This window comes from Triplophysa dalaica, chromosome 8, assembly GCF_015846415.1.
Source record: "Triplophysa dalaica isolate WHDGS20190420 chromosome 8, ASM1584641v1, whole genome shotgun sequence".
NCBI lineage: Eukaryota > Metazoa > Chordata > Actinopteri > Cypriniformes > Nemacheilidae > Triplophysa > Triplophysa dalaica.
In genome coordinates, this window is record NC_079549.1 from 20031865 (window position 1) to 20059550 (window position 27686).

The window sequence follows — 27686 nt, forward strand, 5'->3', positions numbered from 1 at the left end:
ATCTCGCGAGATTGTAGTTTCCGATCTCGTTAGCTCGGGTAGCCCGTTTGCTAGCCGTGTGTGTGTGCGCGCGTTGAGTCAACCTGCAGTACGCGCAGCGGAGGCCGGCAGCGCTCCAGCCTGCTCAACCCGAACACAAATAAGGTACCGTTACACGACTGTAATGAAGCCACGTCGTTTTCATTGCTCGTTTAAAACTGGCTAGTTACGAATCGGTTGACAGCTACATTTTTATAAAAGCGTTTATTGTTGTTTTCATGTTTTAGTTTTTTTAAAGTAGAGTAAAATACAAGCAACTGGTGTTTATTAAGAAAGCAGCCGCCAGCTGATGCTAAATAAATAGCATGTCTCAGCCCATAAGCCGATATATCTTCTCTAAAAGCGCGTGCGGTGGGAAAACGTGTTAAACAATGTTAAAGAGGCGGTTACAAAGTGCTTAGTGAATTGTGCATAAAAAAATAGTGTTTTGTAATTTAGCTTTGCTGCTAACTATCTGTCATGGACTTGCAACGTTATATTTTCTGCAGCGGGTGTTACAAAGTTAACAAACACGTTTATAATGTGACCTTTTTCTTTAGATGAAGTTGTCCACGAGGAAGAGGTGTTCATAATGACTGTCTCTCACTGTATGTAGTTTTTAATAACCAAGATGTCCTCGGTGAATCAAATAGTCGGGAAAGGATCAAAGGTGTTACTGGGACAGTGTTGACACGATTAAGGAAAGAAGACTTGATTTAAGTCTAATATATATAGCATTTATTTGATTATTTTCAATTGAGCAATTATGGGCATTTTCTGGATCTTTTTTATCAAATTGGGAGTGATTTACTTTGTGTGTAGACACCAAAATGAACCAATGTGATTTTGAGAAATTAAGCGATTAGATAGACTATCTTCGTTGAGATAGTGATAAAGCTTGATATTAGGCAATGCTGAACTTTGATTTTTAAACATATGCCTGGACAGTTTGCATTGATCAATGTACCAAACATTTGGTAAAAGCATGTCATTTTCACCTTTATAAGAATAATTTCTCTGACAACATTTGAATGCTTGCATGTTACATTATAAATAAAAGCTTTGATTAATTGTACAGAAATACACTATGAATTGAGAGCGTATGATGTAAAACATTATTCATTTTGTTATTGTTTCCTGACATGGAAAGTGACTGGCCCAACACTCTCACACTGGCCTCAGCCCATCCTTATTGTAGATAAGTGTTAGCTGGCATGATCAGTAATACATTAGTGTGACATATTATTATGATGAACTACCCTATTGTAGGTCTGTGACTTACTTCTGTTGGCATGTACGATACCTCGTATTGGAAGACAATTTAACACCCTGAAAATATGGCTTTTGCATATTCGGACAACAGTGCTGGAATAATATTGCCATCTGACCGGAATGTTGACTCGTGAAATAAGATCTTATGTGATTTCAGTAGAACCATAGACACGTGACATGTAACCTCTGAAATGGCTGGCCACAATTCTCATATGAAGCCATATGTCTCTAAGTGTTCCAGGTCTTCATGACATGTAGTGTTTTATAGCCATCACAGGAACATCTGTAGCTTTGATGCCAGAACCGTTGTGCCTGACCTCAATGCGATCCAATCCATAATTCTCCTGATCATAAGAGAAGTTAAAGATCTGTTAAACAGCTGCAATATGTAGAACTATTGTATCATTTGTTCATATTCAATTATATATTGAGACAAACAATTTTGAAATTGTGTACTTTATTCTTTCCCAACAGAAAGCAAGATGAATGTCGGCGTGGCACACAGTGAAGTGAACCCTAACACTCGTGTGATGAACAGTCGGGGGATATGGTTGACATATGCACTTGGCGTAGGAATGCTTCACATTGTGCTGTTGAGCATTCCTTTCTTTAGTGTTCCTGTTGTGTGGACCCTCACAAATGTCATTCACAATTTTGTAAGTGTGCCTTGTTAAATAATTCACCTCGTTTTCCTAGTTTGCTTGTCTTTGGCTTTTCTTAGCAGTGCAATGTTCTTCCTTAGTAGTCTATGCGCTATTGTTTTGCAAGGACTCGCTTGAAAAAAGAATCAAGGTCAGCTGCATTACATCATCGGCCAAGTTAAAGCTTTTTGGCACATGATGATGTGTAATGACAGTGTCTGCAGTACAATGATAAGAGAACCTATTCACATGGAAACTATACTATTTTTGTTGTTTGGACATGGAAGACAAATTTAGTTTTTACGACTTTATTCCATCTGTATTGCAATGCTTGACTTCTTGATACTGTCCCATTGTGTATTTGAGAATGATACGTGTTTGAATGCAGTTTGACTTCATTCAGATCATCTTTCTATTTTCCCAAAGGGTATGTATGTGTTTATGCATGCAGTGAAAGGGACACCGTTTGAAACTCCAGACCAGGGCAAAGCAAGACTTCTCACCCATTGGGAACAGCTGGATTATGGCGTGCAGTTCACATCATCAAGAAAATTCTTTACTATCTCACCAATCATTTTGTAAGTAATTTCTTCAATGTTGCATGTTCTTTTTGTAATCCTAATGTCAAGTCATGATTAAAATATGCATTTTTGTAAATATTATCGACACAGATCATCATTGTTGTGAAAGCCTGGCTTTATAATATTTTAAATGATGTCATAGAAATCATATTTGCTTGATTTGCTTAAATATGGCATTTATGTACAGTTAGTCATCTTGGCAATAGCATAGCCCAAGTCATGGGTTTGATATCCATGAAAGCACACATTGAAGAATCTGAATACACTGCAAGTTGCTTTGGATAAAATATCACATGCATTAATATGATGAACTGATTTAATTTTTGCAGGTATTTTCTCGCCAGCTTTTACACAAAATACGACACAGCTCATTTTGTGATAAACACAGCTTCCCTATTGAGCGTTTTAATCCCAAAACTGCCACAACTCCATGGGGTCAGGATCTTTGGAATAAACAAGTATTAAGCCCAGTGTTGAGAAGGCACAGATCGACACAGAGCTGTTGCCTGATATGGCAAAGAAGATAAACCCTTTGTACTTTGTACCAGAGTTGTGTACATTTAACAGTTTTGTACAGTCTGTGTAATTGTGAGTCTTCTTGTTTGATATATCTTGAGTAAACCACTGTTGGGATATGTTAGGAGGATGATTCCACAAGCATTATTAACTTAAGATATTTAATGTGTTTTTGTTAGATGTTTTGTGTTCCCTTTAGATCTGGGCTGGCCCAGGTTTCGTGTTATTTTTTTTGGTTCACATGTTTTTGTTTGTTCGGATAACACAGATACACTGAGATTAATGCTTTTACTGTCATTTCACATTTCTAAATACATTTTTTTGTTGATACCATGAATTAACAAAATGTGTTTTTAAAATATCATGTAACCGTTTAGCTGGTTCTTGAGTTTTCTTTAAATTGTCATTGCTTTATAGAGAAATGAACTTTTCATTTTCATTTAAGCAATTTGCATGATTTCCTGAAAGGTATATGTTTAGTCACACTATTATGTATAGTTTTATAAATTAGTTTCATTCCTTACATCTTAGAAGTAACAATGAAAAAAATTGTTAACATTAACAAACCTTTAGTATGTAGGTTATTTACCTATTCAATAAAGTCAACATGAAATCAAAAGACTTTCATCATGCTATAATAACTTGCCCTACTTTTTCCCCCCAACCCCCTGGTACCATTCTGCGAAGTCCTTATGTAATTATGTGTTGTTATGTAATTCTGACATGTTTTAAACTGTTGTAAACATAATGTTGTATTATGTAAATGCTATTTCATGTTGACTTTATAGAGTATATAGTTGTGAAACTCTAAAACATTACAAAACTTGGCCACAAATTGTCCAGTTTCTTTGGTCTAAACATCTGTATCCTTCCACTGTTTCTTATTGTCTCCTGACAATATCTAAGGTTGAATTGTGCCAATTGTTTATTTTTCCTTTTGTTTTCAAGAGGTATGGACATAGTACGTTATGTGATGTATGACATGCTACAAACAAATAAACTTTGCAAGGTATTAGAAACCTTGTTGTGTCCTAAAATGAAAAAGTACCTAATATCTGACAAAATTAATATTTTACGAATGTACATTTAAAGGCAGACAGCAACTCAGTTTTTCCCATACCTTTTATTACGGTCCTATTAAAAATGACTGTAAAAGTAAAACAAATAAAATGCAATGTTTAATATTGCAAAAATAGCTTAAGAACCAAGATAAAAATCACTTTTTGCACAAGGCCTCACATGTTTTTAGCATCACCCCTTTAAACACCTCAAAGCGGTGATTTAAATCTTTTTCACAATGAATTTTATATTTGGTTCCCAAAGCACCATCGGCAAAGGCAGTTCCATAAAACACTCTGCTTATTCTAGAGTGGACCAGTGCCATTGCACACATCACGCATGGCTCTCTAGTGACATAAAGGTCATATCCAGTGCAGATGTATGGCAGGATAGATTCTTTCGCACTGACAGCTTTGCGGGAAGTCCTAAGGGACTCTTGGCTGCTAAACTGACAGGCTGGATATTTGTCGTAGTTGTAGGCTCCACCTCCCTGCCCATAGGCCACAAGATCAATACAGATCATTACAGCATGATGGAGCGGATGAGAGCTGTTCTTGCAGTCATGACTCACAGCGACAATCTGCTCAGACTCTGGATCAACAATCACTGCACCCACAGCATTCATTCCTATTTCCTGCCCTGATTTTGCAGCCTGTACAGCAACAGTCATATACTCCTGAATTTTCACTTTCTGAGCGGCAGTGAATAACTGACCTCTCAGAGCTGATGTTATTAATTTATCCTCATGAAAAGACGTAGGCCAGTGTTTTCTAGCTTTTTCAAACTGTGGTCTGGTTAGCGGAGGTGTAGCAGGGATTTTAACAAGAAACGGTTCTCCCAAACCACTAAAGTCAAATGACTGCGAGCCAAGCAGATCAGCTAGTGCAACTCCTTTGCCGTTCCTCGCTTCTTGCACGTCCCTGACCAAGCACACAATGACCTCCAAAGGATGAGAGCTGCTTTTGTCATTGGAAGCTCTCACTCTTTTAATGTGCTGGAGACCAGGCAAGGGGTGGATCAGAGAAAGCTCTTTCATCAAGCGAGATGTTTGTTTTTTCTCGATGATGGGTGCTGCGTAGGCTGATAACAATTCAGTGTCATGAGATTTCTCATCAGACAAAACAGGAAGAATATCCCAACACTCTACATCAAATCCATCCATCTCCTTCTTTCGTTTAGCCTGTGGCTCCATCTTATTCTTCTCAATGAATGATTGTCAGGATTTTCTTGATGTCATCTGTGAAGGAAACAAGTGGTAGTGCGTTACATTGTTCTAAAGAAATGGCCTCAGACTTGGTAAATATTAAATACAACCAATGACCAAGTCAATTCCCATTGACAAGGCTGGTAATTAAACACTTTTTTAAAGACAAAAATACTATAATTCTTTATCATATATTTTTATATTTCAGCCAGAACTCTTATTTGTATTATTTTATTGCATATTTATTTGTGTGCAGACAATTAATCAACCTTTAATTTTACATTTAGGCATTTGGCAGACGCTTTTATCCAAAGCGACATACATTGCTTTACCCTATACATTTTACATAGGTATTTGCAATCCCCTACGATCGAACCCACAACCTTGCTCTTACCACCGAGCTACAGGACATTTTATAATAATTATGCATGAAATTCACGTGACCATAATCATTGAGAGACTACATGACATAATTTATTTACCCTTTAAATTTAAGATCATTTATTACAACCCATGACCATTATAATAACCTAGTGTGCGAGGTTAAATAAAACAATAAATAAACAAACGTGATAAAAAAACAACGAAAGTGCTCTCAACAATTTACGTAAACCATTCAAAACACAAAGCTGTTGGACAGTTACCTTATTTGAAGGACGTTAAAAATAAAAAACGATGTCGAAATTGTCATAGGAATTATTTAGGACAGCCACAGTGTAAAGATATATTTAATCTTTCAGTACGACACATCTCCCCATATGTTTCCATCCCTCCCTCCGGTTATATTTCTCCCTGGAAACAAGTACACGCTATGGTTCCTATAGTGTACTTTATTTTGCACGAGACTCTAAACCTTTATCAAAACATGGATCATATTCATTTATATTCATTAAATTACGCTTCGTTATGAACAATTTTACAATGTTTAAATCATAATTTAAGAGTGTTTAAAACGGAACCCTGCCTAACATGTTGTCAGTAGGATTTATTTATATGTAACACTCGCTTCAAGCTGTGTCTGGGTGAACGAGATGCAGGTTTATCGGTGTTATTTAGGCTTGTTTGACATTCACATTTACATTATTTAAAATAACTGAGTTGACTGTAGTCTTGCTGTCCGTTTGAGGAGACCAATGTTAATGAGGACAATATTATAAATCTACAAGACCAACATGAATCCAAGAGCCTTGACTGGACCGGTGCGCTTCTGGATGAAGCGCTGTGTGCATGTCAGAAGAGGACTGAGTTCAGTTCCTCCGAGACTAGTTTTGGGGATTGAGACGAGCTGTGATGAGACTGGGGCGGCAGTGCTGGATGAGAATGGAGTGATTTTGGGGGAATGTCTGCATTCTCAAAAACAGACCCACTTAGAGTAAGCAGCTATCGTCATAACCTTATAACTAGGTAAACTTAAGTATTGTGATCATTTATAGGGTTAAAAATATAATAACCAAATGAAAGAATATCAATGGATGTATGGGAATTTGCATATAGCGTACAGCCACTTTTTGGACTTATTAACAGTTTACAGTTCAACCTGCACATTTTAAGTCATTTTTAAAACTATGAATAAATATGTATTATTATTATTATTATTAATTATATATAAAAAGTACGATTTATTTTTAATTTAGCCCTTCCCTGAGCAAGTTATTTCACAAAAGAAGGTTCACACTAAATAATAATAACAGAATTAAAGAAAAAGCCCAGGTCAAAAGTTTACATCCACCTGATTCTAAATACTGTATGATGTTACCTGCACAATAAATGACAGTTTATATGTTATTTTATAGTTGTTTAATGGTTTTTTGTTTGTCCTGATTCTTTAAACTGTTTACTGATCTTAAGAAAAATGACCCTGGTCCTCCAGAATCTTTGCTTTTTCAGCATTTCATCACTAAATATCTACATTAGATAGATGATAGATAGATAGATAGATAGATAGATAGATAGATAGATAGATAGATAGATAGATAGATAGATAGATAGATAGATAGATAGATAGATAGATAGATAGAAATATGTGCCTTTTGAAGACATGTCTCTGTGCATTTTTGTTAAAAAGCTGGAATTGCTTACACAAGTTTTAAGTGAACTGTTGAAATAGACAAAACATAACATAAAATGTGCACTTTGTTAATGTCCATTTTATCATCTAAGCTTGTTTTTATTGCTGTTTTATAGTACTGGTGGCATTATTCCAACCATAGCACAACGTCTACACAGAGAAAACATCAGTCGAGTTGTCCAGGAGGCGCTAAACAGGGGTTCGATTGAACCATGTGAACTCACAGCTGTGGCCACAACAGTGAAGCCTGGTCTCGCCCTCAGTTTGGGGATCGGTTTGGATTTCAGTCTTAAGTTTGTAAGACTTCATGAAAAGCCGTTTATCCCCATACACCACATGGAGGCACATGCCCTCACTGTAAGAATGCTTCAACCTGTAGACTTTCCATTTCTTGTTCTTCTCGTCTCTGGGGGACATTCTCTCCTTGCGCTGGCCAAAGGAATCGATGAGTTTCTCCTTTTGGGACAAACACTGGATGAAGCAGCAGGGGACACTTTAGATAAGGTATCAGGAATCAGGATACTATAATGCTTTGAATAAATACAGGGAAAATGTTCAATGTGTTTTATTTGCTTTTAATGATAGATTGCCAGAAGGCTTTCTCTAAGAAATCATTCAGAATGCTCCACTGTGAGCGGCGGACAAGCCATAGAGCTTCTGGCGAGAGAGGGAAACCGACACGCATTCTATTTCACGTCACCAATGGGGCAGCAGTACGACTGCAATTTCTCTTTCGCTGGATTGCGAAACCAAGTGACAATGGCGATAAACAAAAAAGAGAAAGAAGAAGGTATCGTTTTTATTTATTCTTAACAAAATCTATAGAGCTGCTTGTTGTCTACAGCCTACGCAGTGTAATTTGCTGTAGCATACATAGACCGGATTTGATACAAAGCAGAACATTGTTGTGATTATTTAATTAAAATGGATATTTGGTTAAATGTGCAAACAAACAAAAAAACGATTCAGGATAATATTAATTGCTGGATAATGTATTGTTTCCTTAGGTGTTGAAGCCGGGCAGTTATTATCTTGTGTTAAAGACATCGCTGCTGCCTCACAACACACAGTGGCATCTCATATAGCTAAACGAACACATCGTGCTATATTATTCTGTAAGGCCAAAGCTCTTTTACCACTGCACAATCCAACTCTGGTAAGTCTACAGCACCACAGGACTTGGTTGTTGCATTTCTTCTGAAAATGAATTCAAGCTTGGCATGTGTTACAATTTTCTTATAATTGCCTGACATAAGATAAAACTTTGTTAAAATTGTACTCCACTCTTTATATTTCTAACAAAAATGATTGTGCACAACGCCCACAACAGGTTGTTTCGGGAGGAGTAGCGAGCAATGAATACATCAGACAGAGAGTCAAAATCATCACGGATGCCACTGGGTTGCAGTTGCTTTGCCCTCCCTCCAAGCTTTGCACTGATAACGGAGTCATGATTGCATGGTATGAAAATATCAATAATTTGTTTCGCTTGAAAATCTCTGCATAGTGAATACTACTCTTGTACCTTAATGTTGGTTTTAGGAATGGTATAGAGAGGTTAAAGCTTGGAAAGGGCATCCTGTCCCACACTGAAGAGGTCCGCTATGAACCGAAGTAAGTGGGAAGTCTAAGTCAATCTGAGCTATCATTAAAGTCAAAATACATTTAAAATCAACCCATTTCTGTCAGAACAGTGAAGTTGTGTCTGCAACATTTATATGATGGAGTCTGTTTTGACGTCACAAAAATATGTTTTTATTTTAGGGCACCCCTTGGATTAGACATAACAGCAGAGGTTAAAGAGGCTGCGATCAAAGTTCCACCGTTAAAACAGAAAATATATTCTTGACATTGTATTATAAACAGCATTTCTTACTAATGAATAAATGCTAATTTATTTAATAAATTTTCTGTTTTATATGCTTGAATTTTAAGTACATCACGTAACCTTCTGGCCAAATGGCAGCTGCATGCCATGATCAATATACAAACTTCATGCTCTTTCACCGAGACTGTCGGAAGAGCTTCGGGTATTGTGTCCCACCCTGAATCTGGGTGCAGTTCTCCCCCTCTGTTTTGCGTTGTGCGGCACACGGTCTGCTGTTTCTCCCTGACTGCTTGCTGACCGACTACGTCCAGCACTCCATTTAATCTGTCCTGGTAAAATAATGGTATAACACAGACAAACCTTTTTTTTGTATTTCTCTTTCTCTTGAGATTTTTGACAGTATTGTTATATACACTTGTCAGTTCGTTTACCTTTATTGGTACGGTGGGGCTCAGACGGGCCACCACTGAAAGGCAAATTATCCTTGTAAATTATGTAGTACCTCATATTTAGTGACATAACATGACATTATAAAGCACCTGAGGGATGGAAACCCTTCTCTTTGCTGTCTTTCAAACTCAGCTGTAAAGAATTGTGAGATTCTGGCATCTCTAGCTAGATTCTCCATTAGAAGATGATACATGCGAGGGACTCGTCTGCATTTCCCCATAAGTTTTCGATGAGCGTGGCGATTGAAGGTAAGATAACCCAGAGCATTTGCACAAGCTGTTTGAACCTAATAATATTGTAGATTTTTAGACATTAAAGAGAAATGATCACATGAACATTTTTAAAGGGATACTTCACCCAAAAAGTTTAATTCTGTTATCATTTACTCACCTTCGAATTGTTCAAAATCTGTTTCAATTTCTTTGTTCTGATGAACACAGATAAAAAAGATATTTGGAAGAATGCTTATAACAGACATATTTTGCCCCCAATTACTCCCATAGTAGGGAAAATGACTTTATAATTTTTTTGTTCTTTTGAACATAAACGAAGACATTTTGAAGAATGTATGACAGCAATCAATTCTTAGGCACTTTTGACTACCCTTGTATTTTTCCTACTATGGTAGTCAATGAAGGGCATAATCTGTCTGGTTATAAGCATTCTCCCAGATATCTTTACACACATATTAAATTGTATACAGATTTGGAACAACTCGAAGGTGAGTGAATGATGACAGAATTTCCATTTACAAATTAAAAATTGTTAATGAAACGAATCATTAACAAATCAAATAGATTTGCACATCAGGATGAATAAATACGATCTACCTCTTCATCCTTTGAACTCAAATGAGCACAGAGATGGTCTATAGTGCCAATGGTGACAATAGCATCAGTTAAACCTTCTCTCATGTGTACCAGATTAGCAAGGAGTTGTGCTGAAATAAGAGAAATAATAACAATTGTTGCACAGAGTGTGAGATTGTTAGTTCTTGTTGTATAAATATACATAAATGAATGTATTTTACTTTAAATGCAATGATTTTTTTCTGGGTCCTCTCACCTGTGATGACAACAGTATTAGATCGATCAGACAGCAATAATTCAACAAGAACAATGATTCCTCTTGTAGTCAAAGCCACCTCATCCGACCCTGTTATGACTCTGGCTAACACAACTATCTGATGTGCAAAAGACAAATCAAAATTAGCACTAAGAAGATTGTGGGGCCTCAGCAGATACACAAAGTTTATTCTTGAAGGAAAGGTATGAGGCACAGACAGAGATTTAAACCAAATAATGGGTAGAGATGCTATGGCTGAGGAAAAGAGCACGACCCTAATATTTTATTTTCCCCAGCAGCAGAGTCGAGCTGAACTTTGACCCTTATACTATTAGATATGCCTCAAGCTCTCATTGTCCTGGACAGGCATCTTAAATAATTCTGTCCTCTGTGTCATTTTTCTTCTAATTCCTTCACACTCAGTCTCTGTGGGAAAGCCAGTGGGGGAGGACATTCATATAATAGTAAAATGCACAGCTGACAGCAGACCCTAGTGAAAAGACCCTTGTCTTCAACAGTGTTTGTATGCGTGTGAAAGAGCTGTTAAACTACTGCAAACACACACATTTCATATATTCATATCATTGTTCAAATTTTCTGTATTCAAGATTCAAGTAAAATAAAAATAAAATATATTTAACTGCTGTTTTTTAAGGCATTCATTGAAACATTTTGTACTGTCTTAATTTTGAAGAACTTAAAATCGCTTTTTATCTTCCCCTCAATAACATACTGAAAGGGATAGTCCACCCCAAAACTCATCCTCAAGTTGTTCCAAACCTGTATACATTTATTTGTTTGGTTGTAGACAAAGAAAGATATTTGGGAAAATGTTAGCAACTGAGATTTCTGAGGCACCATTGACTACAAGTAGAAAAAATAACAGTATTTTTTTTGTTCTGTTAAACACAAAAGAAGAATTTAAGAAAACTAACAGATCTGAGGCACCTTTGACTACCCTGAAAATCTCAATTGCTTACATTCTTCTAAATATCTTTCTTTGTGTTCATAACAAATACATTTATACAGGTTTGGAACTACTTGAGGTCGAGTAATTCATGACAGAATTTTTCTTTTTGGGTGAACTATCCCTTTCAGCCATAAGTAACTTGTACTTTATATCAAACTCATTTGTTATTTATCTGTAAATGAATTTATGTGATTACTATCACAGCAACATTCCAAAGAAAGGTTGAGCTTTTCCAAAGAAATCTTTATATTTGTCTATCATGGAAACAAGAAGTGACAGGGAAGCAGATGTCTTCCAGCAGCGGAGTGACAGTGTGATGAATCGGTTTCCCCAAATCAACTGCGTGAAGGACATACAAAAAAATCCCAATTTTGTTTTCAATTGAAGTTTTTAAGAAGTGCTGTTATTATAACTACCTGGAACGCTGCATTCGCTCTTTCAATCTCATTGTCTGAATTCAAAAAGGTCTCATATGTGTTCATTGGAATTGCATTCATTTGTCCAATCGCCCTCTGCTGAGATTTGTTGTGGAATACAAATAGAGATAATGCATATCCAGCCTCCAGGCAAATGTTCTGAAAGAAAACCATATATGAAATCTTAATAAGCAGTTCATTTGTATAACAAATACCAGTCAATCATTTAAAACTGGACTAGCTTTTTCAAGGAATTACTTTGTCTCCAGCTTTCAGGAGATCCAGAATAATCTCATAAGAGAAGTCCTCGTGTTCCCAAAATGCTTTCTGGAGTTTCTGGTTCCCCAGCAGCACAAAGGCAAGCGTCTGAACCACCTGCACCTAATATCATTATAAACGCAAGGAGCCATTACTCTGATGTCACTTCCTCTCATTTAAAGCGTCAAAACGTATTCATACTCGCCTTGACCTGCAAAGACTCATGAGATTTTAAAATCTCTAACAATGTAGGAATGGCCTTTTCACTCCAAATAATCTTTTGACTATTTTTATTAGCGGTAAGCGCCACTCCTGTAACCACAAATGAACATTTTCATCACACAAATCCTTATTTAAATATCAAAGTGAAGACTGTGAAGTGTGAAATAATACCGATACACAGATATCCCAGAGCTTTGATGACACTAAGCAGGGTCTTCTGTGTTGTTCGAGACCCTCGAAGCAAACGCACCAACGGTGGTACCCCGTTCTCCTCACAAAAAGCATTCTGATGGGCACAGCTATCCCGGCTTAAAGCCATCACCGCTTGGCACCCTGTAAAATGTGCAGAAAGTAGACAGTTCTGTTAAAAAAAGATCTTTTCAGAAACATATGTTCAACAAAACGTTTAAGCAGATGATCCAGAGTACGGCTCGATCCAGACACCTGACCCAAAAGAGAAGTGGTTTTGGAATATACCGTCTGCATTCGGGTCATAGCCTAACATTAATAGCAATACAAGATACAGAGGCGCTCTTGTAAGCAATGTTTACAGAGAGAGCCACTGGAGGGATAACATTCCTCTGCGCATGCCTTCCTGTCTTATGAGTCTAACAGATTGATGCTGTCTCAAGACAGGAAGTGCTGGCCGCTTACCTGCTGGATCAGACCGGTGCTGTCAGAACGGGGAGTAAGAGGACCCTTCCGAACAGCAGTCAATCTGCTTAGTTTATCCAGTGCCTGTCAACACTTACTGAATAGGAACTGTTTTTATTGCATTTGGTGCGTCTTCTGTCTGGACGACAGCTTTGCGGGGAGAGTTTTCCTTACATTTATGTGTGACTCAAATGTGCCTGATGGGGGAATAGAACTTCCCGATCTCTTCTGGGACCGTGTTTAATGACAGCAAAAATGTAGCTGGCCGTACCCACGTATTGCATCTTGTCTGAGGAGGAGAGGAGAAGGTCAAGTATGAGCGAGATGCCCATCTGCTCTGCCATGACTTTCTGTTGTTTTAGAGTTTGTCCACCCAAAGCCCACAGAGATGCTGCAGCCTGTTCCCGAACGTCCACCTGAAACACCTTCACACACAAAGGGAAAAGTTTAGTGGGTAAATTGTCTACTGTGCCACAGGTTAACCTGGATAAGTTGCTGCTTGGGGGATGAAACACGTTTCAGCGGCGACTCATACACTGTTTTAAAAAGTTGTTGTTTTTATGGTTAAAAACAACTGTGTAAAAATACAGGAAACATGTAAATAGCTATGCTGTTGTGCAAATGTGAAAAAATGTGAAAACTGAAACATGTAGTATAGCAAAATTGTATGCCATGTTTTAGGCAACGCTTTGTATATTTTACAATTCTTTAGTTACATTAATGTGACATTAAACAGCCAAACGGGTATATGTAATTATAATGTGTTCACTATACATTTTACTGTGTTACAAAAACTATTTAACATTTTTACTCAATTGTAATGTACATTTTTTTTTGCTGTAAAATGTCTTGTTAAATATTATTTTTTTTCATACTATTTACTTTAAAGTCCCAGTGAAATGAAATATAACAATTCCTATTTTTTCATGAAATATTGCAGCGTTTATTGTAAATAGCTTACCAATGTGGGTCATTCTCTTTTTAAATTCATGTGCCCTTATAATCTTCAGTTAAAATCAGAAAAGGTACTTCTGCCCTCTAGTGACTATCCATCTTAAATGACAAGCTGGATGGCTTGGGCGGGGCATCTGTTAATTCCTCCCCTTCGACTGTCAGTCTGCTGCCAGTTCCATTTCAAAATGCAATGGCTGTTTTTATACATCCAATCAAAACGCCGTGAAAAAACAAGCCAACGCCACAATTTTTTCTCATTTGAAATTCCGTTTTACTCAGAAATTGGTCAGAATACGATAGTAAACACGGTCACGATTTCCGGTGCATGGGGACTTTAAAATAACTCTATAGTAAACACTTAAATATTCTTAATTTAACTTAACTGTTATGTCTTGTTGCTATTATAGTTTTTCACTGTGAATCATTTTTCATCTAACCAAGGTGACCATGCCATTTTACATTTCTTTTCTGTTCAAATTAAAAACACTTTTCCAGTGTAAAATACAAAAAAACTATAATGAAGTTTATTATTATTATTTTTTAAATGATGTGCTTTTACATGAAAAAATGTTTCATGTGTAAAATTCCAGATTCTGTTTTCCAGTATGCCATAAAATATTTAAAAATGACAACCAGTATGTAGTGTAAACAAGAAAACGTTTTTTAATGCTTTATTTACAGTCTCTACATCCAAATGAACCAATTTTGGCACCTTATATGCATCATGCGCTTGGCAAGTTTGTAACCTAAGGCAACATGTGCAATAGAGCATTAAATATGCCCAAGCTTGACTTACCTTAACAAGTTGTAAAAGATATTTGTCAGCAGATTGCTGGAGGAAGCTCTGTTGTACAGCAGGATTATGCCTGGCTATAGATTCAAGTGCTTTGGCTGCTTTGACCTGAGCAGGTATCCGCCTCCCTCGCAGTGCCTGCACCAGGGCACCGACCGCGCCTGCGGCACAGATGAGCTCCTGGTTCTCCTTGTGATCCCAAGCCAACTCTGCCAGAGCCAAGCAGGCCTCCTCCTGCAAAACTTTGGTCAAAAGAAAAAAAATGTAAACGGAAGCTTATAATTCCTTGCACATCCTTGAAAATATTTTGTGTTCTCTTTCATTAGTACTGCATATCTCCCTTCCTTCTAGCACAGTACCAGAGTTCACAGAAAGAAATTCAACAAGATGTGGGATTCCTCCAGCGCGTACGATGGCAAATTGATTTCCTGGGTTTCTGGCACATAATGCACAGATGCACCTCATGGCATTTACTAGCACATCTTGGAGGTCAGAGGTCAGGAGCTTAACTACCAGGGCCACACCACCCTACAGTCAAAAAGAGAAGAATTGTGAAACAGCAACACTGAACGCAATGTAAATCTTTTAGATAAAAGCCAGATGCATAAATATGTGTGAAACTAAAAGGCTTTAGCGCTGACCAGTTGAGCAATAAGGTTTTGGTATTGATCGCTATGTCCTGCCAGATCAGCCAGTATGACAGCACAGCGAGAGAGCAGTTCTGGCTGGTGGCTCTTGAGAAGGTTGATCACCACCGACATAGCCCCATAATGCACCAGATCTTCACCAACTTTGCTATTCTCTGTCATGTGACACAGCACTGCTGCAGCCATGCACTGGACCACCTGTGTACCTGCAGACAGTAGGCCCACCAAGACTGGAACACCTCCTGCAGTTCAACGACATACAAAAAGAAACGATTATTAGATAAAAACATCTCCAATCTTCACTATTCTTCAGACTTTTACAACAAACAGTGTAGTTTGAGCTGTTGAATGCTTCTTTGACCTGCTTTCATGATGTCTTCACAGAAGGATTCAGTGTTTACACAAAGAACCTCAAGGCATCTAAGAGCCATCTCAAGTCTCTTGGAGTCCTCACTATGAATCATCTCTGTAGACCAAGATGGTTATAGTTAATAGTGATTTATAGTTATATTATTATATCGTTTTTATAATATGAAAAATTTTAAAATAGGCAAATAATATTCCTTAATAGATATTGAATGGATTGTCCAAAATTGAAAATTGTACCATTTCAAACCTGTATTAGTTTCTTTCTTCTGCAGAACACAAAATAAGACATTTTGAAGAATGTGGGTGACCGAACAACACTGCCATTGACTTCCATTGTATGGACATTTCTCAAAATATCTTTTTTGTGTTCCACAGAATAAAAAGTCACACAAAGGTAGTGAATGACACGAGGGTATATAACTGATGACAGCATATTTTTGGGGTAAACTATCCCTTTAATGGAAATGTGGAGCACTTCTACCATGGTAGTCAATGGTGCCTCAGAATCACAGTTGCAAACATTTTTCTAAATATCTTTTTGTGTTTAACACAACTACATTTATACAGGTTTGGAACAACTTGGGGTTGAGTGATTCCTGGCGGATGTTTTATTTTTGGGTGAAACTCATACCAACAAGAATCTTCCACACCGACAACCCGTCCAGGTTCAGCTGTATGAGGAGTCTTAGAACATCTGTGTGAAAGTAAAGCGCAGCTAGTTGGACTACATTGTTTCCCCTGCTGTCTTCATCTCTCCAGTTTGCCCCAGTGGACAACAAAAATCCCATAGCCTCCGCTGAACCTGAGGTAGCTGACAGCAGCAGTGGTGAACTGCGATACCTGCAAAACATCCATCATCTTCACCTGAGCATGGTGATGAAATCGTGTTATAACAAACATATGAATTGCTCCTTTGTTAATTTATCACATACTCAGCAGTCGTTTTCAAGTCCAGTAGAGTAGGATCTTTTCTGCATAGGGCTTGGATACATGCCACCTGGCCGTAAAATGCAGCAAAATGAATGGCCATCCAGCCTCTCCTGTCCACAACTTTGTAGTCTGCTCGCAGGGCAAGAAGACAGTTTAGAGACTCGAGAGAACCGCACTGTGCAGCGAGGTGCATTGGCGTGAGCCCTACAAGAGAAAAAAAAACAATGCCTTTAAATAAAACAATGTTTTTTGTTTCAGTGATGTGACAGCCTCAGAGTTTTACTTACCTACTCCTTCTATGAACTGAAGTTCATCTGGTTTTCCTGATAATAAGACAAGATATTGATATTGTTGATAAGGTTAAAATAAATAATAAGATTATAAATAAAGATTATAAATTAAATTAATTCAATTCTGAAGGTACTAGATACCCCATATGATATATGTATATTCATATTCATAATAAAACAATTTTTTAACAGATTTTCAAAAATCGTGTTTTTATTTATTAACATGTTTTTTTGTTGTTTTATTGTGTTAGTTAGCTGTATTTTTTAATTATTATTATTACTTGATCAAAACAACCCAACTGCAGTTTGTTCGACATTAATTCAAATGCACAATAAAAGAGTTATCTGTTTTTGCAAAGGTATCTTTCTATATTTTATTGTTGCTGTAAATGTTGCAACGTTGTTTATTTTCAGAAATTATAGTAACTTACTATTTTTAATTTTGTTGTAACTTATAAAAACAAGTTTTAAAAATACATTTATTAACTTCTTATTAATTTCTTAGGTAATGTAAAAACATATATTGCTATAACTTTTTTTTATTCAGTGCTTTATCGTAATTTTTTCCAATTCTTGAGTTTATATTTTTGTTTTATTCTTATTTGTATTGTGTATACACTATGTCTATTTTTTGTATACTGAGTTGAACTACTGTGTACACGTGAGTGTGTGTGTTACCACTCCCGATAAAAAGCAACATACAAACGAATGGATGATATCACTGGATCATGTACAAATCATTAGACCCTCGTAAGCAGCATTAAAAGACCGCTGTACATAAGCAGACACTTATAACGTGTTAAACATTACAACCCATGTTAGTAAATCTCCCGCTGCGTGTCTGGTTGAGGTTCACATCTGCTGTAGCCAGCTGCACGATGATGTGTGTTTTGTTATTGGCTGCCGCGTAGTGCACCAGAGAGAGACCCTTCTCATCGAGGCCATGCAGGTGTGAGGGAGAGTTCCTGCGACTCAATGAGTAAAACGCCGCTGAAAGTCCTCTCTCTGCCGCTGACTTCAGTCCAAACGCCACGTTCTGCATGACAAACACATTTCAGCATTTACATATATAACATGGAGGTTTTCAGAAAACAAACATGAACACAATGTATTACCTTGCAATTCATAGCTTTCGTGTAACCAAACGTTCTCTTGAACTGTTCGTGTAGCTCAATCTCAGTCAGAGGAAGTTTCTTTGCTTTGAGGGTTTTGATGCTAGAGTTTAATGCTCCCCACCATTGAATCGTGTTATGCTGGGGATAGAGTGACTCTAACTCAATGCAGATGACATTATAGCTGTAAACACAAACGTATGGTTAGATATGATGAAATGTGAAATTAAATATGTGTTTTTTAAACGTGAAGTTCGCTCGCCTTTTGTCCTCAATCTCACTGAGTGGAATTGAAAAGTGTGTTTTGTACGTGGGGTCATGATGAAGCAGCTCGTGCAGGTAATTTGGAGCTTCTGTATGAAGTGTTCTGAAGGCCACCTTTATTAAGAGAGAAAGAACGAAAGATATTGTAATTTCTAAAGGACTAGATTTTTGTGACTACCATTGTTTGGACAAAAATCAAACAAAGTTTGAGAATGATGAACTTTCGCCACCTTCATTTCCTCAGTAATCTCATCCAGTGGAGGAGTACCGACATCCAATTCAATCCCTCCATGTAGGTGAAAATACTGATCTTGTTTGTATGGAAAGTGCTTGCATGCAAAGTCCGGTCCGAGAATATGTGGGGGTACCTCTCGTTCGGTTTTCAGCTTGTCCTCTTTTAAAACAAACTGGACTATTATAATCCCTTATGAGCCACTGTAATCACATCTTTAATTGACAAAACAAACCTGACAAAGGTGGAAGCATTTGAGACAGGTTAGGAATCAACATCTTTTTTCTTAAGGAGATCAGCAGGGGCACCAGGAACGTGATCAGTTTAAGGTAGGCGAGATCCCTTGAGACTTCTGCATTTCGTCCGAGGCGACTTCTCACCAGTCGAATGTGACCGGACAGTCTTTTCTGTAACCTCTGATAGGTGGATAGATCAATCTCATCCTCAGTGAGTCGAACAACGTTAGACAGGCTGTGAGTCCCGTTAAACACGAACAGATTTTGGTGCTGTCGGATAGAGGTCAGGTAGGAGCTCAACTTTATCAGGACGTTCTCTGAGTATTTTGAGAAGAGATTCTCTTCATCTACGCTGTTGGGCTCGTAAGTTGGGTCTACATCTGTGTCCTCATAAATGTTGTGATAGCAGGGATCCTGTGAGATGTCCATAAAACCTGGTGAAACAAACGATACGACATGTACATTCTTTACTTCTGAACAGGATGTTATAATTAGATTTTCCTTTCTCACCTGCATTGAGAAACTCTGACAGCGCATCTTTCTTGGTCTGAGGCACACCATCTGAATTCACACCCATGATGTTTCTCCATAACTCTGAGAAGCATACACGCTTTTCCTTAGAAATATAACATCCGTGCCAGAGAGTCTTAATGGTATAATCTACATTTATTAAAATCTGTCCAACTTTTGTATCATAATACGCTGGCGGTAACTGGCACGTGGAGCTCCGGTCATAGTTGGGCTCGAGACTGATAACTGGAAGTTGGTTAAACCCATATATTCCCACAGTCAGCTCTCTTACTATCTGGTGAACAACCCTGTAGTCTAGGGGCAAACGTGAGTCAATGGGAGCAAGAATGACGATGTTGGGATCTGAGATGTTGCGCATTCGTCTGATGATGCCCGGAGGTGCATCCACGTGCAGTCTGTGTTCATCTCCACTGAGCAGCCAGTTGCAGGAGGTGAGACCGAGCAGCTCCTGCAGTTCCCTGCGGTCATACCTCTGCAGGAAAGCGCTCGCAGTCGCCTGCGCAGTAAGCGCAGCTCGTACGCCTTTATCACCGCATTGATCTAATGCTACAGCGCTCCGGTACACAGTCTTCATGGCCTGAGATAAAACTTGATGTATTAAACGAGAACAGATCGTTAAAACGACCAACTCATCGTTTCAAGTATTCAGTCCCAGTTAAAAGATTTCGTTGCTCGGTGTGAGTTTAAACAGTGTTGCCTTTGGCAACCAGTGACGCGTACGTACAACGTCTTTAAACGAACCACTAGATGGTGACGTTGTATACAGCAAGCGCGCAGGGAAGCTTCTCTGTGAGACGCAACCAAAGACTATAACAAGTTAAGAAGACACCGCAATTCTATCTTTATGAAAGGGGAAAAGCGCAACGCTTCTGCTAAGGAAGTTCCGCATTTCAGTAGAAGAAGCCATGACGAAAAGAGGGGTGCAAACTAGAACAGGTGTTTCAAGCGCAAGTTGAGTATAAGAAACAAAGTGAATGCTGTTTTTTGTCGCTATCTTTCGAGCTAAGTCAGTGAATTTAGAGGTATTGGTGTTCGCCTTTTCAAGTAGATAACAGTTGGTCTTGTATGACTCACATAGATGTCAGAAGGCGTTGCAAATGTGGCTGCCGAGTGTGATGACTTTTCGTAAAGGGACTTTGACGTGGTTCACTTTTGATAACAACGGAGCAGAACAGCGCATGTCTGTGTCCAACGAAAAAGCCTCTGACCAGGAAAAGCCCGAACTCGATTGTGACAACTTTTATTTAAGTGAAAGTAAAAAACGTTTAGATTTTAGTCAACCAAAATCCCATGTCGAGGTGCAGTTGTCACATTTCAACTGACAATGAAAGCTGTTATTTTAGCCGCAGGTTATGGAACAAGACTGCTAAGAGATATCGAGAATGACCTGACTGGGAATTTCAAAGATTTGAGAGGCATCGCCAAGCCGCTGCTTCCTGTCGGCCCATGTGCTCTTATCTCTCTCTGGGTTCAGGCACTGACCAAAACCGGATGTGTGGACGCTATATATGTGGTTGTGAGTTCAGAATAAGTTGTATATAATGACTGTGCTTTGCCTTTACATTAAAACTAGTATATGCACAAACTAAATGTATGTAACCATATGCACCATTGCATTAAACAGACAAATGATATTTACCATGAAGCATTCCTTCAGTGGGCACAAGAATACCCCAATGTTAAAGTCATTAATGATGGCACAACAAAAAATGAGGTAAGCGTAGTGAAATGCACCCTTGTATTGTTGTCACGTTATATATTTTGTATCTCTTTTTATTAACTTTTTGCAGAACAGACATGGGGCTGTTGCCTGTCTCCAGCTGACGGTCAAGCTCTGTGATGTGGATGATCACTTGCTTGTTATTGGAGGGTATGAATAGGATCAGATAGAATGAGGACCAGTTTTCAAGCATTGCTGTACTGTGACAAATATTTATATTTCAGAGATACTTTATTCAAAGAGGATTTCAGCCTTGGAAAATTCACAGAGAGGTTCCTTGAAGTGCAAAATAAAGACAAAGAGAGCAATTTAGTGCTGTCATACCAATGCAAAGATGAGGGTGAGTGCAGAATGACATCAATCGGTCAGATGAAATGAAATGGACCGATATATTGGCCTGACTGGATCATTGGCTGACATTGATTCACCTTAAGACTGATAGCATTAATCAATAGCTCCGGCTGATCGAATAGAACATGTGGTCATTTTACCTAAAGCAGTGTTTCTCAAACCGGGGTGCCTCAAAGGGACAGTTTACCCCAAAAATGAAAATTAGGTCTTCATTTACTCACCTTCTTGTCGTTTCAAACCTGTATGACTTTCTTTCGCATAACACCAAAAAGAAGATATTTTGTAGAAAGTTGGTAACTGAACAGTGTCGGTACCCATTCGCTTCTATTGTATGGACATAAAACAAAATTGAATGGGTGTCAGTTAACAACATTTCTTCAAAATATCTTCTTTTTTGTTCTGCGGAGAAAAGTCAGACATACAGGTTAGAAATGACATGAGGGTGAGTAAATAATGATATAATTGTTTTATTTTTGGGTGAACTATCACTTTAAGTAGACATGCAGGCATTTAAAAGACAAAATAAACATAATAACAACTAAAATTATTTATTAGTGGTTATAACAAATATAAATCTTTCCAGTTATGCTAAGCTCTATTTTATTGAGCAGAAATTGTTGGGGAGCCTATTGCTGTGCACAATGGGGGACATTGAATTCTCAAAGGTTGAGATCCAGACTGCAGTATAAACAAATAATGTATATTGACTGAATCTATTATAATAACCTTCATTTATCTTCTCAGAAACATCCAAGTATGGGATTCTGGAATTGGATGAAGACCTTAAAGTGCAATGCATGAAGGAAAAGCCTCTTCCAAATGAAACAAGTTCGCGCAGTGCAGTACGTTTCCTTTTATTACCACTCTTTAACACCTTAATAATGTCTTGATTTAATATATGTCTTATTTGTTATTATTCCTCTTTTTTTCAGTGCCCTTGCTTCTACTTGCTTTCAAAGACCTCACTTCCTCTTTTAGACACCTTTCTCTTTGAGAAAAAGGTAGAGCTCATTCAAGTCTTACCTTTTAGCACTCTGTAGTGCCAGATGTTCTAATGCATCATATCTCCATGCAGAATGCACCCATTGAAGACAGGGATGCACCAGGAAACTTCCTATCATGGCTTATATTAAGGTAACTTAGTTTGTAGACATTTGTACAAAATGTACAATTTTTTCATATTCAATAACTTTAAATCGCATTGTGTTTCATTTCAGGAGGCCAGTGTACGTTCAAAAGATATCTGGTCGATTCGATGTGGGGAATCTTGCGTCATACATTGAATGTGACAAATACTTCAAGGAGCAGCTTAAAAACCCAACAGTTTATTTGATGTAGTCCAGTCAGGTGGTTGCAATCTTAACACTTTTATTCACAATAAAATGCAATATCAGTATTTTGCTGCTTTTTTGGATTTGAATAAATGAATTGATTTGTACTCAATATCCCACATCAATGATTTCAGATGTGTACGAACTACATAACAGACCAACAATGTATCTGTTTTACAATAAAAGTACCTTTGGATCATTTAAATGAGGTTCTAAGTCCGAAAATGTTCAATTACACAGTGACAAGTCGTGTGCACTTATCTGAGGCCTTCTCATGGTTGTTCTCTAACTTGGCGATTCTGGAGCCGAACTGCATGGCTCTCTTAGGTAAAAGAGCCGAGAGTCCCAATCCTAACTCGATAGCAGCTAATCTCAATAACAGCTTTTCTCCGAGCCCTCTGGGTAGAGACAAATCTGCCTTCTCCCACACAGGCAGACTGTTCAGGAAACTGACGACATCTTCATCCAAGTATGGAAATCTGCGGTGAAAAGAAACCTGTTTTAAGCTTTTTTCATAGATTCCTCAGATGGACTTATTTTATGGTTCTTTATTGGTGTTGGTAAGCATTTCAAAATTGAGGTCACTGTAACCTGATATTGTTTTGTTTACAATTAGCTAAACAAAGTTTCATTGTGGATAAACATTTCCTTTAATGTAAACATTTAGATAACTTTGTGTAACTCTTGCCTGGCTTCTTTTCCATGGTCCCCAATGATCCTGTCATCCCTTCCAAGATTCCTCGAGGATATTCTGCCTAGTTCCATGGCCAGCTCTTTGACAAGTCCGTCTAGCCCAGAGTTTTTATACCGCACCCTGTGTCTTGAGTATCCAGCCAGCTGTTCGTCTGCCCCGATGCCAGTCAAAACCACCTGCAAGGAAAAGAAAATCAACATTATACACCAAAACCAACAGTGTGACCAAGATTTAGTGTTTCCATTAACATTAAAAAGCAGACCTTATTTAAACAAAGAGCAGTTACCTTAGCCTCTGAAGTATAAAGTCCTTGTTCAATGCCATCATTTACAAGACCACGTCCCCTAGCTGCAAACCAGAGGGCACATCCAAGGCTGTCATCCAGAACGGTGTCCAAAGGATGCACCAAATGACAAATGCGTTTCTGACGCATGTCTTGAAGCTCTTCTTGAGTTACGTTGATTTCAACAAAGTTCCACTTCCGCTGTGGACTGAGATTTTTCAGTTCCTGCAGACCGGCTCTACCAGTAATTCTGTCTGGTACATCAAAACTTCTTTGCGGATCAGATTTTGTTTCATCAGGGTTATTTTTCGTATTTTTCCCTCGTTTCGTAGACTTCGGCGGCACCTTTGCATTTTGAATTTTGAAAGCGACATTGAGCAGGTCAATGGGTTTATCTACAGGAATGTGTCTATTAGCAAGGGCGGCTAAAATCATTGAATCAATTCCCCCCGAGAAGAGAATAGCAACATCGGCTTTGGTATTTCTGTAGGGGAGAGCTGATCGGTCTGGAGATGGTTCGTAATGAACTCTCTTACGGATTGCCCCACTTAGAACATCAATAAACTTGGTAACCATTTCTCTCTTCCCTGCGTTTGTCAGACGTTCTTTCAGATTTTCAACAGAGGTTTGTGAGGCATTCTGATCCTTTTCAGCGGTTTCAGGTGAAGAAATGGATGTGTTCATTGGACAAACAGGAGAGGTCAAGTAAAGTCCAGAACTGTTTATGTTTACAGATACAGAACAGGGAAGGCCTTCCCATTTCGGTTCCTGTATGTGATTTGGCTCGTCACCTGGGAAAACCCATGGATAAAGTTCAAAAGTAAATGTCCCTTGCTGTGATAAGTCCCCTAGATCAAACCTGTACACTCCATGAGGTGGTACTTCTTGCCACTGGGAAGTAATATTATCCACTGACTGGGAAGCAACTGATGCGAGTGTGAAGGACGATCTTTCCGAATTAAATTTCCAAAGCAGACTTCTTCTTCCGAAAAAGTCCCTCCCAAACCAAATACAGCGTTCTACTTTTTGGTAATAGATAAAGGCCCAGGGTCCCTTAAGATGTGATAGTACAGATACAACATCTGAGGCACTCTGGGCCATTCTCAAATGTTGGAAAAGGACTTGGGTGTCGTTCTCTTCCGGCCCTACCGTGAGACCACCAAACACCTCGCCGTTCCAAAGAAACATATTCCCATTTTCGTCTTGAAGAGGCTGAGGGGTCAAGCAACCTCTCATGTGAAGCACATGGGCAGAAAAAAAAAGACTGTAATTTGGATTTGATAATGTTTCTGTGACATCTTGACAAGAGTTGGGTCCTCTGTTTTTAAGCTTTTCACACGCATGCTTCTCAAGTGGATCTTGCGCCGTGGTCAAACTGACCACACAACAGATCCCACACATTTTCACACAGCACTATAAATCTTGATATTCTTTTCTCATGGTGTCCAGATCCTCTGTAACAGACAAACAATGACAGTATTTGAAGGCAGTCAAAATGGTACCGTGGCATTGTGTACATAAGGGAAACTTACTTTTGCAAGAGCTGAGAGTTTCTCCCTTGTCTGCCAGGAAGAATATATTGCTGTTGGGTTGCTGTGTGTAGACTCTCTGTAAGATTAAGCGTATGATGACTGGACCATAATCATATTCTAGCAAATGTTTAAATATGGGAAATTTTGCATTCTAGTTGTATTTCCCGTTGAAACATTTTTAGACTGAACATTTTTAAATATAAATGTACCATTTACAACAGCTGTTATGCTGTCAGTGGAGTTACTAAAAAGTAATCTAAACCTTTACCGTAATAACAAATATATTGTAAATATTATGTAAAAAATTCTATCACAATGAATTGTAATTTAATTATTAAATATTACCCATAAATGCATTGAAAAGATTATGATCACATGTACTTATCTTATTTTGATCATATAAACTGTAATTTCAAGTTTCAAATGAACCAAGTTATGTTCTTATTCATGGAGGTTTAGTTTTGACCATTGACAGCACCTGGCTTAGGAAAATTAACCATAGTTTTATTATAACAAATTAAGGAATGAAATTATTTTTACGGTCTATTTACGGTTTGTAGTAACTTACCTCAGTTAAACTATTCTTACTATAGTACAACCATGGTTAATTATAAGCGTTATACGTACCCTGTTTTTCTTCAAATTGGACAACTCGTCGACTACGATCTTTTGCTCTTTGATCTGTGGATGATGAAAGAGTGTAAACACTTAACGTTACTATTAAAAAGGTCAATTTAACAAACGTGCTGCAAGTTCGCAAACATCATATTATTGTGATAAAACATTAACTAACTCGAAAGAATTTGGATTATAAACCTTGTTGTCGAGATCCTCTTTTATTGTAAGCTCCTCCTGAGCATTCACTTCTTCTCGCTTAACGTTACTGTTTTTAGATGACATTTTCATATAGGATCTCTTCATGTGGTTTATGGAAACATTTCCACATGAAAGTGATCGTACGTCGCACACAAATGACGTGTGCGAGAGTGCGTCGCTTTGAAAATACGTCATGGAGAGTCCACAAGACACGAATTATGTAAGAAAATCTGCGTGGAGCTACAACTGCTGTTAAACCATTATAGATGATTTTAATGGATTTAATGGTTATAATTGGATTGCACAGTTTTACCTGTCTGGTTGTAAAGTCATAGAGGTCGTCCAAAGTTTTGAGAAATACGTTTTATTTTCCAATTTACATTTATATTTAGTCATTTAGCAGACGCTTTTATCCAAAGCGATTTACAAAGAGTTCTAGTTTTCTTACTGTAAAAATTCTTAACTTAGTTTAACAGGGTGCAAATAGTATTTTGTAGTTTCTTGAACTGAGTCTAAACTCAGGACGAACTGCATAAAGGTGACATAATATTTCAAGCAGCTCTAGCCTGGGGGTCTGTTACAATTTATGTAAAAATTGTTTTGTTAAAACGTTTTTAAACGATTTCTGTACATCCAGTTTTTTTATGACCGAGTAAAAGACTACACAAGAATATTTGTACTTGTAAAATGAACTAATGTAGACCAAAAGATGATTAAAATGAGTTAAATGACCTTTTACACATTTCCCTATTCATATGCAATTTAACATTTTCCAATAACCTGCATGCACGTAATTTATCAAAAACTGGAATTCTGCATCAGGAAGTCATTGTAACAAATCTGTTTATCTTCAGTCCTTGATATTAGTAATTACTATCTAAACATAGAACCTGTTGGTTTTGTGATCATTCCTATTTTTAATACCAGTTAGATCCCACTGTCCGGTTTCGTAAACTTCAAACCTCATTCGCGACATTGAAAACCAGCATTTATAGAATTACAGTGTTTGTGCTTGTGGTTCTGTGCTGTATAGTTCTGTTGATTGTGGTCACCCATAAAAAGCTTAAGTGCTAAATCACGTGGACAGTGTTTGCTTATTTGCTGCTAATACTCAAACACGTAAGTTTGTTTGGGTTCAGTATAGCCAAAGAAATAAGTGTATTGATTCTAGGCACCTGTGTAATGTTTGCACACTTATCGCTTGGAATTGTCAATGTCCAGGGTTAGCAGATTATTTGGATACATCTGGAATGTCAGGTCAAAGAAAACTGAGTAAGAACAAGCTTAATGTCTTTAACTTGTAATATACAAACAATATATGAAAAAATATATAGACTGGATGTGTGATAATATAGATCATATGATTGATGTGGGTAGAT

At 37.8% G+C, this 27686-nt stretch overlaps 7 protein-coding genes across 12 annotated transcripts; 3 read left to right on the top strand and 4 right to left on the bottom strand.

Moving 5' to 3' along the window:
• The first annotated feature begins 35 nt into the window (after positions 1-35).
• On the top strand, positions 36-4047 carry ormdl1 (ORMDL sphingolipid biosynthesis regulator 1). Its single transcript, XM_056754069.1, has 4 exons — positions 36-144; positions 1765-1946; positions 2358-2509; positions 2842-4047. The coding sequence occupies exons 2-4, from the start codon at positions 1773-1775 to the stop codon at positions 2975-2977; spliced, it is 462 nt and encodes a 153-aa protein (XP_056610047.1). The 5' UTR covers positions 36-144; positions 1765-1772; the 3' UTR covers positions 2978-4047.
• Positions 4048-4142: 95 nt separating this feature from the next.
• On the bottom strand, positions 4143-6064 carry adat3 (adenosine deaminase tRNA specific 3). Its single transcript, XM_056755370.1, has 2 exons — positions 5936-6064; positions 4143-5324 (listed from the first exon to the last, which is right to left on the bottom strand). Exon 2 carries the CDS (start codon positions 5277-5279, stop codon positions 4245-4247), a length of 1035 nt encoding a protein of 344 aa, XP_056611348.1. The 5' UTR covers positions 5280-5324; positions 5936-6064; the 3' UTR covers positions 4143-4244.
• Positions 6065-6298: 234 nt separating this feature from the next.
• osgepl1 (O-sialoglycoprotein endopeptidase-like 1) lies at positions 6299-9233 on the top strand. 2 transcript variants are annotated; one of them, XM_056754712.1, is made up of 7 exons: positions 6299-6663; positions 7476-7863; positions 7945-8149; positions 8367-8515; positions 8690-8820; positions 8902-8973; positions 9124-9233. In XM_056754712.1, exons 1-7 carry the CDS (start codon positions 6464-6466, stop codon positions 9206-9208), a joined length of 1230 nt encoding a protein of 409 aa, XP_056610690.1. In that variant the 5' UTR covers positions 6299-6463; the 3' UTR covers positions 9209-9233. The 2 variants fall into 2 exon arrangements, with proteins under 2 accessions (XP_056610690.1, XP_056610691.1); XM_056754713.1 differs by having other exon boundaries at positions 6491-6695.
• A 74-nt stretch (positions 9234-9307) lies between these two features.
• Positions 9308-20154, bottom strand: ankar (ankyrin and armadillo repeat containing). Of its 3 annotated transcripts, XM_056754707.1 has the most exons (23): positions 19560-20154; positions 19049-19483; positions 18812-18975; positions 18580-18695; positions 18321-18501; positions 18019-18241; positions 17203-17238; positions 16918-17119; positions 16617-16825; positions 15978-16082; positions 15611-15858; positions 15329-15497; positions 14973-15211; positions 13494-13647; positions 12740-12901; positions 12552-12658; positions 12347-12469; positions 12089-12247; positions 10703-10820; positions 10468-10577; positions 9727-9923; positions 9619-9653; positions 9308-9516 (listed from the first exon to the last, which is right to left on the bottom strand). In XM_056754707.1, exons 1-23 carry the CDS (start codon positions 20152-20154, stop codon positions 9353-9355), a joined length of 4251 nt encoding a protein of 1416 aa, XP_056610685.1. In that variant the 3' UTR covers positions 9308-9352. The 3 variants fall into 3 exon arrangements, with proteins under 3 accessions (XP_056610685.1, XP_056610686.1, XP_056610687.1); XM_056754708.1 differs by lacking the exon at positions 17203-17238 and having other exon boundaries at positions 16918-17044; XM_056754709.1 differs by lacking the exons at positions 9308-9516; positions 9619-9653; positions 9727-9923; positions 10468-10577; positions 10703-10820 and adding an exon at positions 10830-12011.
• A 233-nt stretch (positions 20155-20387) lies between these two features.
• zgc:136439 (uncharacterized protein LOC678627 homolog) lies at positions 20388-23047 on the top strand. Of its 3 annotated transcripts, none has more exons than XM_056754715.1 (9): positions 20388-20516; positions 20924-21096; positions 21205-21294; positions 21371-21450; positions 21525-21640; positions 22396-22493; positions 22584-22652; positions 22727-22785; positions 22869-23047. In XM_056754715.1, the coding sequence occupies exons 1-9, from the start codon at positions 20486-20488 to the stop codon at positions 22987-22989; spliced, it is 837 nt and encodes a 278-aa protein (XP_056610693.1). In that variant the 5' UTR covers positions 20388-20485; the 3' UTR covers positions 22990-23047. The 3 variants fall into 3 exon arrangements, with proteins under 3 accessions (XP_056610693.1, XP_056610692.1, XP_056610694.1); XM_056754714.1 differs by lacking the exon at positions 20388-20516 and adding an exon at positions 20525-20834; XM_056754716.1 differs by lacking the exon at positions 20388-20516 and having other exon boundaries at positions 20527-21096.
• On the bottom strand, positions 22956-25360 carry asnsd1 (asparagine synthetase domain containing 1). Its single transcript, XM_056754710.1, has 3 exons — positions 23963-25360; positions 23671-23852; positions 22956-23461 (listed from the first exon to the last, which is right to left on the bottom strand). The coding sequence occupies exons 1-3, from the start codon at positions 25358-25360 to the stop codon at positions 23215-23217; spliced, it is 1827 nt and encodes a 608-aa protein (XP_056610688.1). The 3' UTR covers positions 22956-23214.
• On the bottom strand, positions 25275-26452 carry LOC130427335 (ASNSD1 upstream open reading frame protein-like). Its single transcript, XM_056754717.1, has 4 exons — positions 26308-26452; positions 26119-26172; positions 25492-25567; positions 25275-25413 (listed from the first exon to the last, which is right to left on the bottom strand). The coding sequence occupies exons 1-4, from the start codon at positions 26410-26412 to the stop codon at positions 25373-25375; spliced, it is 276 nt and encodes a 91-aa protein (XP_056610695.1). The 5' UTR covers positions 26413-26452; the 3' UTR covers positions 25275-25372.
• Between the last annotated feature and the right edge of the window lie 1234 nt (positions 26453-27686).